Below are 10438 nucleotides of genomic sequence, written 5' to 3'. Positions count from 1 at the left end.
TACAAAAATAATGTATAGAAGATGAATGTATCCTGATCAAATTTAACAGAAGAAATGAATCAATAACAATAATCAGAACTCTCTTTAGATATGTTAGAAATGTTTACCTGTAAAGCTGTTCATTATGCTTGCATGTAGGCCTACACAATGACCAAAATAAAAACAGAAAAAACAGAATTCTTTTTAAATGTTTACCTGTTAATAAACTCAGTGTGAGCAATGCTATTGTCTTCATTTTTACCTAAGAGAAGAAAGACACCATGATTATATTCTATGCTTCTTTTCTATTCTACTGTGAGAACACATGAATATTGCTAAGGCACAAGTTTTAACAATACAAGTTGTTATTGCCTTTACCTGTGCTGCTGCTTTACCGTTTGTCCCTCTGGTTCTTGTTTATCTGCTGTATTTATGATTCTCTAATAATAAAGGGATTAAATAAATAATTTAATCCCTCCCCTTTTAAGGATGTGGCATTTGGCCTTACTGGTAGCCTTATCTTCTCAAAAACCCTATTTCGACTGCAGCTTCCTTATGATGTTCAATAATAATGAATCAGCAATGCCAAAGATCTTCTGAAGAGTAAAAGATAATAATAAATATACAATATAACAAATAATAAATATATACAACTATAGTATTCCCCAGTTATAGACTCCTTGAGAGAGGTGAATACAAAACTCCATGTCCATTCTGATTCATATACTGTCATAAATATAATAATGTACAAATCTGCACACTCATCTGCTCCAATGTAATCTATTGACAACGTTTCGAGCCAATGCTTTTCATTTTTTCTTTCAGAAGTTTGACCCAATGGAGTGCCCGGCTCACACACACACTCGAAAAGTAAGTTCCTCTTTTTCTATTTCTGAAACCAACAACTTCTTTGCACCTGTAAAAATTCTGATTCCGGTCTTTTTTTTGCGCAAGGTTCTTGAAAACCAGACATGCTTAAATGTTTTGCATGCATATTAGGAACACATAAAAGTGATCAAGGAGGCCCAGACGCTGGACCTATAGGCTCCATTGCAGCCTATCCTGTCGTTCAATAAAGGTTGAAAAAGCCCCAAAAATAAAATATCTTTCCAAAAAAGTAATCAAAGAACTACATACGCGTGTGTGGGGGTGTGTGTGTGTGTGTGTGTGTGTGTGTGTGTGTGTGTGTGTGTGTGTGTGTGTGTGTGTGTGTGTGTGTGTGTGTGTGTGTGTGTGTGTGTGTGTGTGTGTGTGTGTTTTAATACCTGCCCTGTGATGATCGGCTTATCACACATTTATCTAGTTTGTAGATAAGATTTGTACAACAGACGTCACTTTTTACAACACAATAAATGAAAAAGAAAGGCGGATGGGTTTCTTTCAACTCCCAAGCTGATATAAAAAGAAAACAAAATAAAAAAATATTATTTTTCTTTTCTGTGTATGCCTGTGTGTGCACACAAATGCGTGTTTGCTCCATTAGGCCTATAGGAGGTGGCATAGCAGCTGTCATGAAAACAGGTGCTTAAAAGTAACAGACCTAAAGTGTGTGTGTGTGTGTGTGTGTGTGTGTGTGTGTGTGTGTTTGCCCGTACACACGCGCATGCGTGCGTGTGCGCATGCGTGCGTGCGTGCGTGCAGAGACTGTGACATAGCCTGCCCTATGTGTACATAATAGCCTACGTAGGCCTATAATTACTCTTAGGGTTGACGACAGAGTACAGCAACTTGCAATGTGCCTGCATGGTCTACAAGATTCACTACACCACTAAGATATGTACACCTGCATGTCAAAATACTTCCTTAATGTCAACGAAGTCCACCATCACAACTCCAGAGGGGAGTTCAACAACCATCCACGTTCAACCCAGATTCGGCTCAAACAAGGGGTTAAATTAACTTAGCTCCTATAGGCCACTAAAATGTGTAACGCCCTACCAACAGCCATTAAGTAATGTGAATCCCCATGTCTCCTTAACCACTCTCATTACAGGCGGCTGCAATTCGAAACTCCCCCCAAATGCCCCCCACCCCTCTATTTTTCTATAGTAGGCCTAGATACACCTATTCCCTTTTTGATTTGATTTGATTTATTTTTTTGCATAGATGTGTATATTTGTGTGTCTTGAAAATGGAGCACCCTGATGTAAACAAGTCTTAGTGCTTTTTCTGTTTTTATCCTCTTAGTTTTTGTATTGACCTGTACCGTCTGTCTGTATGTACCCATTCTGAAATCTGTTGATAGCCTAAAGTTTTCAATCAATCAATCAATCAATCAATCAATCAATCAATCAATCAATCAATCAATCAAACAATCAATCAATCAAACAAACAAACAAACAAACAAACAATCAAAAACAACAAATAAACAAACAAACATATGCCTGTGCTGTGTGCACACAAATGCGGGTGTTCATGTTATAGGACTCGGAGGTGCTGCTTGTGGAATATAGCAGCTGTCCGTCGTAGTATATGAAAACAGGTGCCAAAACAGACATTTAAAGTGTGTGTTCGTGCGCGTGCGCGCGCGCATATGGCCACCAAATGTAAGCACAAATGTTTGCACATGAACCCAAGTAACTGACAATGAACTCTTCTGTTGATAATAGTTGCGAGAGAAACCTAATAGCCTGATACTGCAGGAGCAAGGTCACAGCAGCTCACCCAGCTGTCCCGACCTGCATCGCGGTGGTCCCCCCCAACATGTAGCAGCAGCTTATCAATGAACAATGGCTGTGGAGAAATATATAGGCAAGTGAGCTTTCAAATCTTATCATATATCAAGCCAAAGGAAAGGCCTGCTTAATATGCATATTTATGTATGTTGCATGCCATGTCGCATAAAATATTTTTAATAATAACAAGCTGTGTTTTTGTGAACGTCTACCCCCCTCAAAACAAAGGAAACAGGGTATAACACCGAATATTAAAAAAACAAAATGCATGTCAGTCGACACTCACACTTAGCTCTGGTCTATAGCTCTAATGCGTTATTGCATTGCATAATGCAACGCATTAGAGCTATGGACCAGAGGCTAGCTAACTCACAGTCACACTGCACTTAATTTAAATGATTCTTTCAATACAGACTATTTTTTCTCTCGGGCACGCTCCCGAAGTGCGCCGTCCCACACGAACGCGCTCCCACACACGTGCAGTTGATGAAAGTTGAACACATGTGTAGACTTGTCCGACTTCATTCAACAAGTTGCATCCCAGTCAGTGGTGTTCTGGTCACTGGACACAGTGGACAGTGGTCACACATACTCGGAAACCTCTCTCCGAGACAAACGGCTGCATGCTGACAGACTGAGACTCTTCATCATCACGGACAAAACATGTGTAACATGAAGATTTTGCCATTACTTCTTCTCATCACCTTGATACAGAGTAAGATATTTTCAGATTTTCCGAGGAGATAGAGATAGACTCTTATAGAACTTGCAGCAGTCTGTCGCCAATGTTTGTTTTATGCTTTAGCAATAAAGATCAGTTGTTAATGTTAAGTTTAATACCAATGTTAATTAATTTGGATTTAATTCGACATGTAAACACAAGCCATTGTGCTTTTCTGGGTATTTCAATCCTCATAGCAGACCTTGTATTGAACTGCTTTGCTCGAACTGGGCTGCAAAATGTTAATAAAATGCAATCAATCCAATGCAATGAATTCGAAAACAAGACCGTATATATAGCCTAGCTGCCTATATATAAGGATATATAGCCTATAGTGTGTTTGTTTTTTGATGAATTGAAAATGGTGGGCCCTATTGTAAACAACTTACAAGTGTATAAATTATAATGCTTTATGGTGTCGTCCACTCACAGTTGACAGTTTTTGTATTGAGTTGTAGGCCTACTGTAAATGTACTGTAATTCAGCAAACTTTTAATAAATCAATCAATCAATATATATATATATATATATATATATATATATATATATATATATATATATAATGTATATATATATATATATATATATATATATATATATTATATTGTTTTATAGAGATGGAGAGAAAGAGAGAGAGAGAGAGGTTTGAATAATTATGAATTGAAACAATGCTAATTGCATGAAATATATCCTACTATAGATATCAGAGAGAGCAGGAGGTGTGTGTGTGTGTGTGTGTGTGTGTGTGTGTGTGTGTGTGTGTGTGTGTGTGTGTGTGTGTGTGTGTGTGTGTGTGTGTGTGTGTGTGTGTGTGTGTGTGTGTGTGTGTGTGTGTGTGTGTGTGTGTGCGTGCGTGTGCGTGGGGTCACGTATTACAAGTATTTAGTATACCACGTATACAAGTATTTAGGTAGGCTATGTGCGTCTACTGTTGCAAACTGTACTACGAGAGAAAATGTTGTCTGTGGTGAAAACAATATGTTGATAGGCTACAGTAGACAGGCCTTTAAATGCTCTTGAAAAAAGCCTGTCTGTATTTCTTTTAACAATATCATATACAGTACACACAGGGTGTTTTCCATCTCGAGCCCTGAACTTGAGAGCCTGCGCACTTCCTATGTTTTTAGGGGAGGTGTGATTCGATGTATGATTTCATCAGGGACTGACTTGAAGATAAGTGGGGAGTGGTGATGGGGGGAGAGACGGGGGTCTGTGTTTACATTGGACCCTCTCTGATGCTGTTTCAAATAGATTCAGACCCTGATGAGTTCTGTCATATTGTCCTCAGGAGTATAGAACTACAGAATCAAAAGGAGATCCCCACCGTTTCAGTTTGGTGATAGCCTCTGGTTGACCCCCTTTGCTTGCTAATTGGACGGAGATTAAATCAAGCACATACTATCTTTAAAGAATGCATTTGAAGTCGACGAGAGAACGCTGGCGGACATGGCTATGTTATTGTTTTTATTTTTTTATTTTTAATACAATATCAATATTTTGCAGGAGTGTGTGTGTGTGTGTGTGTGTGCTGCGTGCGCGCAGGGTGTTGAAGGGAGACGTGCACGTGTGATTGGTTTAAAACCTTCTGTTGGGCCAGCTGAGAAGAGTAGGGTTACTGTATATACAGAGGCTTTGTGCATATGGAGCACACACACACACACACACACACACACACACACACACACACACACACACACACACACACACACACACACACACACACACACACACAGAGAGAGATGCTTTCTTATGGGTGTTGTGTGTGCAAAGTGTGTGAGTGTGTGTGTGCTTCAGGGTCCGATCATGGGAGCACCCCGGAGAAGGTGATTAGGTCAGGATAGACCCAGTTCTCTTAACAGCTTGTCAGAGAACCATCTATCACCTGCATTCCTGTGCTCTGCCGTTCCTGGCACCACCAAAACGTTACGTACACATTCTATATTGTTTCCAAGTTAATCTTTGTGTGTCTTGTCCACACAAAGTCGATACGTATGCTATGCTTGATATGTTATTATTTGTTTTGTTTTTTTGTATTTAATGCAGCTTTGGCTTTGTTTGTTGGTGGTGTGGAAGTATTTGTATATGGGTAGTTTATGATGTCATTCCACAGCTAATTCCCATGCCCTACTTTATCTGGTCGTCGCGTCTGTTTTTTGTCTGTTTTTTCTCTCTGGCGGGCACTCATATAACCTGGAGCAACCATAGATTTAAGTGAGTTTGTAAACATTTTCTCATCCGAGCACTGACCATTCAATGAATCAATAGTCTCTTGAGACAGACTGTTGGCATGCAATTTTCAATTGTGGAAAGGTTGTATGGCTCGAGTGACGAATCTGTTTCTATTTTACATGTTATTCTGTCTTGACTACTTTGATGAATGGTCGTGTAAGGACAAACAAAACACAAGACAGCTCACTTGTTATTTCAAATGCTGTTCTTACATCAGGGCCTTTTATTTCCACACTCAAAGACAAGATATTATTAAGTATTTAGTTAGCCTGGTTAACCACCCCCCCGTGAAATCACATTGCATAAATTAAATGTGATTTCAAGGGGAGAGTGTTTAACCAGGCTAGTATTAAGTTACCGGTACTTTTATAGTGGACAAAACAACTAAGCTTACTCTTTATCATGAATGTTGTTTTCAATTCCAGGCCCTGCCTCCCTCTCTGTGACAGTAAGCAGCAGCAAACCCAAAGTGGAGGTTCATGAACACACAGGTGATTAATCAAGGGAAATGGACCTGAATTATAGATACACAACCACCAAACCTTATTCATTTGCATTGTATTGCATCACTGTAACATCACATAAAATGAAAATGGTCAAAACCTTACCTATCCCGTAAGAAATCACTGCTTCAATCATTTTTATAATAAAATAAATTTGAGGACAGCAATAAAAAAACAGGGGTTGAAATGTATGAAGCACAAATGTTATGGGCATCAACCCTGGGCTAAACTTTATATTGGCGATATGGCCTTTGTCCATTGCCATTATTTAACAGTTAAAACGTACCATCAAAATGTTTAAAATAGAGTTTTTTGTAGTGGGCATCTTATTTAACAACCCGAATCCAAACACTGCAAAGATAAAAACAGTGTTCTGAAAATTCTTGCCATTTTTAAGAAGTGATAAGCTATTTTTCCTTTATTCAAATGTATGTTTATGTGTATGTGCACATGCATTATTTGAATTAGGTTTACTGGAGTACACTTCTATTTGTACTCACTGTGTGATGTTGTGTTTTGTGAACTCCCAGATGCAGTGCTGGCCTGTGAGTTTAAGACTGAAAAGGACCAGAACCCTCGTATTGAGTGGAAGAAGAAAGGAAAAGGGGTGACATTTGTTTACTTTGCTGGGAAATTCAGTGGTGAGCAACTGATCTTTACTACAAGTTTTATTGTCATCTTTCTTCAGTATCACTGCCTGTGCCTGTAGTATTCTTGTCTTCTACAGTTTGAATCCAATCTCATTGTCTTTGTGCCAGTCTTAGTTAACCTTCATCCAGGGACGTGCACAGTAGACATCAAAGGGGGCTTCAGCCCCTGCCCTTTTACCCGACTGTAAAACAACTGCCCTTTCCAGACCACGAATGCAGCATTTACTATAGTGAAAGTAATGCAAATGCCCCTCCTCTCCTCTTTCCAAGCATTCAGGAGAATTGCTTTTTTTTTTACGAAGTCTCCTGAACTTGGAACGCAGCATTTTGCGTTGAACAAATTTGTTTAGAAATCCATGTCGTTACACACCGCATCTCCAGTAGATAAAGAGTGCTGGGTTGCGCCCAGAAAATAGCTGATCTACAAGCTCTCAACGCATCGCAGCACAACGCGTTGAGAGCTTGTAGATCAGCTATTTTTCGCTATTTTTCTTTTGTCCAAAAGTGCCCTCTCACGGGATTTCAGCCCCTGTCTCTCTAACACTCTCTGCACGTCCCTGCCTTCATCTCCTCCTCTCTCTCACCACCTCTCCGTGTCTTCCTACCCATGTCTCTCTCTCTCTCTTTGCTTAAGGATCCTATGCTGGACGAGCCAAGATAGAGGGCGCCACCCTGACGATACACTCTGTCACCCAGAAAGACTCAGGGGAGTATCGCTGTGAGGTCACTGCTACAGAAGACCATGTCAACCTGGGAGAGACAACTGTGTCCCTTAATGTACTGGGTAAGACACCAAAGGACTGTGCGTGTGTGTGTGTGTGTGTGTGTTAATAGGAGACTTCAAGATGCGCTAACATACACTTTTACCTTTAGTGACTAAGTGCTTCTAACCCCCCTCTCTCCCTTCAGTGCCCCCCCACGTCCCGTCCTGTGAGGTGCCCAGCTCTGTAATTGCCGGGGCGGGCCTGGAGCTCGTCTGTAAGGACCAGCTCAGCATCCCCCCTGCCACCTACAGTTGGTACAAAGACAACATGGCACTGAGTCCTTCAGTAGACACTTCCTACAATATGGACGCAATGAAAGGAACGCTGGTAAGAAGCACATAGTGAAAAGTGTGCAAATATAGTATATTATGCTCAAATGGATCTACGGGAACATATACTTGCACTGACATGGCAACAGATGCAAAGACGGAAGCAGAAGTATAGCATATAGCTATATACAGTTAGTAAAATGTCAAGTTTTTGTTCATGATCATGAGACATTACTTTCACCAATCTGTATGGTAGAGTATAACTACAGTATAGTTACAACATAACTAACACAAGCTGCACAAGCTGCATTTGGTACAGGCTACTCTATGTTATTGAGACATAGGACAACTTCTGGTTCACCAGAGGGAGGTATTGCATGAAACACAAATGGAAATAGCTTGCCTTCCCAAATGTGTGAACTCAACAGTGAACATGCTGTGGTGCTCGCAATCCAGGGAAAGATAAATAAAATGAACACAGATTATTTTGTTGTGTGCATGCTTGTTGTAATCGTTTTTTTTCTCCCCTTCTTTGTCCCCTCTCTTCCTTTATAACTATTATGGAACAGAAATTTAACAGCGTGTCTAAAAAAGACTCGGGGTTGTATCGATGCGAGTCGTCTAACAGCGTGGGGGCGCCGAAGAGCTGCGTGGCTCAGCACCTGAAAGTCATCGACTGTGAGTGATGTTTAACGTTGTCCAGGACGAGCTCTTCTCATTGCAGAGCCACACCTAATACTTTTACAATGTAAAAACCCATGCAGACACTTTCACAGTTTCACCCTCTCTATCTCTCACCTACAGATGAGCTGAGTCTGACCACTCTGATAGCTGGCGGTTCAGCCCTGCTGCTGCTAATCTTAATGTGCTGCCTCGGTGTGTGTCTCTGCCGGCGCCGGGGTTGCTGCAAGAGTGAGTACTGTGTGTGTGTGTGTGTGTGTGCGTGTGTGTGTGTGTGTGTGTGTGTGTGTGTGTGTGTGTGTGTGTGTGTGTGTGTGTGTGTGTGTGTACGCGTCACAGTGCGTGTGCAGCTAAAGAGAGAATTTCAGCACTGATTTTTATTTTCTTCCTTTTTTTTATCAGAAGAAAATAACAAAAAAAGGTACGTCACATTTTATGATCATTCTCTCATGTGCAGTATCTTATCTATGTGTTACTTTTGTTGTCGAACTTAAACCGGAACTCTCCTCTTCCATCCAGTGGCAAGTCCTACAGCCCACCACCACCTCCTCCTCCTCCCACCCACCACAATGTGAGTGATCAAAGCAAACACTATCGTGATCAAGTTTGTTTTAGTGGCTGGCATTAATGTGGGGCCAAACTGCCAAACTGCTGTTGCTAAGTAGCTGATAAAGCGTCCTGCTGACTAATTAAAGGAAATGTTTCATTGTACATCTTTCCACTCTCCACAGCTCAAGAACTATAAACATACTCCCTTCATGATCTGAAGGGCCAACAATATCCCTGTTTCCCAAGCCACACCACACCAGTCACACGCTCTAAATGTACACCCAGTTAACCACATGATCCCTATTCTAGAGTGCCTATTCTGGTGGTGGACAGTCAGAGAAAATAGCCCGATTACGACGTGACGTGAGCTTCTATAGATCAGTTCAGTCAGATAACTCACAAGTAGACAAATATTTATTATAGGATGAGAATACAAGCGTGCATATATTAATATTTTATCTTGGCGTTCGTTCGGCTCTGCTACATTTTTCTACCCTGATCGGCGCAATTATACGACCATCATTAAACATTAAGAGCAGAGAGATAGATATACGTACAGTTTCAACCACCCCGATATGGTGCTGGGGTGGTGGTGGGAGCAAACGGCGCATAACAACAACCAGCATAAAATAGGTGAGCCTACTGTAAATAGTAATACCCCGCCCAATTGGTCAGCTGATTGTCACTTCAGCGTATGACATGACGTGTCTTGCAAAAACACTGTATATACTCTCATAGTAATGCAGCGTATTGCTATTAACCCCTCGAGTATATCTGACTAAACTAACTCTGCAAGCTATGTATCACTTATTTTAGGCAAAGATATTTTGTGTAGTACAGAGCGCTGGGACCCGTGGGGGTGGGCCGTCCCCGTTTTTACTACCCACTTTCGCACCAGTGAGGGGTGGGAGGGGCGGGGGGGGCAAGGTGACGGCCCTAGTGGTAGGCTATAGTAGCACCGAAGAGACGACTTTAGGACGGTACCCGCCCCCCCCGAACCTCAAATGACGTCACATTGTAGGCTCTACAGCGCCGAACCGACTTTTATTCGGCTCTAAAATAGGAGTATGAATCGGCCCTAAGCATAATAGAATGTAAGTGGTCACGGTGGGCTCACACTACAGTTTTAATATCCTAACCGGTTTTGAAATAAGGTTGCATCATATTAAAGGAGAATCTTCACAGAAGTTCTCTCTAATGTACAACACTACAAGATTTTTTTAATAATGGCACATCACACACTACAGGTTTATATTATTAATATTATCGTGCTTGGCAGTGTAAACTTACCATCTGAACTCACATGATTACATGCAGAAGCCATGTGAAGTTGGGGTGGTAATGCTTTGCACTGTGAAAAGGGAAAAGAAGCAGAAAAGGGAAAAGAAGCAGAAGTTTAAACGAGTCTGAGTTTTAAC

At 41.0% G+C, this 10438-nt stretch overlaps 1 protein-coding gene across 4 annotated transcripts; it reads left to right on the top strand.

Moving 5' to 3' along the window:
• The first annotated feature begins 3205 nt into the window (after positions 1-3205).
• On the top strand, positions 3206-9908 carry jam2b (junctional adhesion molecule 2b). 4 transcript variants are annotated; one of them, XM_080785859.1, is made up of 10 exons: positions 3206-3277; positions 3309-3369; positions 6030-6095; positions 6638-6748; positions 7392-7541; positions 7667-7848; positions 8360-8468; positions 8595-8721; positions 8991-9042; positions 9203-9908. In XM_080785859.1, the coding sequence occupies exons 2-10, from the start codon at positions 3318-3320 to the stop codon at positions 9236-9238; spliced, it is 885 nt and encodes a 294-aa protein (XP_080641985.1). In that variant the 5' UTR covers positions 3206-3277; positions 3309-3317; the 3' UTR covers positions 9239-9908. The 4 variants fall into 4 exon arrangements, with proteins under 4 accessions (XP_080641985.1, XP_080641983.1, XP_080641984.1 ...); XM_080785857.1 differs by having other exon boundaries at positions 8991-9908; XM_080785858.1 differs by having other exon boundaries at positions 8595-8725; positions 8998-9908.
• The last annotated feature ends 530 nt before the right edge of the window (positions 9909-10438 follow it).

The sequence above is a fragment of the Protomyctophum bolini genome (genome assembly GCF_963924005.1).
Source record: "Protomyctophum bolini genome assembly, chromosome: 16".
NCBI lineage: Eukaryota > Metazoa > Chordata > Actinopteri > Myctophiformes > Myctophidae > Protomyctophum > Protomyctophum bolini.
Note: the sequence above shows the minus strand (reverse complement) of the source record. Positions and strands in the feature narration are given on the sequence as shown.

What these genes read in the sequence shown, in the direction of transcription:
- jam2b (XM_080785857.1), top strand. Translation starts at nt 3,318, where the DNA reads ATGTGTAACATGAAGATTTTGCCATTACTTCTTCTCATCACCTTGATA. An exon ending in GGAGGTTCATGAACACACAG is followed by an intron (nt 6,096 to 6,637) that starts GTGATTAATCAA and finishes GTGAACTCCCAG; the next exon opens with ATGCAGTGCTGGCCTGTGAG. An exon ending in TGTGTCCCTTAATGTACTGG is followed by an intron (nt 7,542 to 7,666) that starts GTAAGACACCAA and finishes CTCTCCCTTCAG; the next exon opens with TGCCCCCCCACGTCCCGTCC.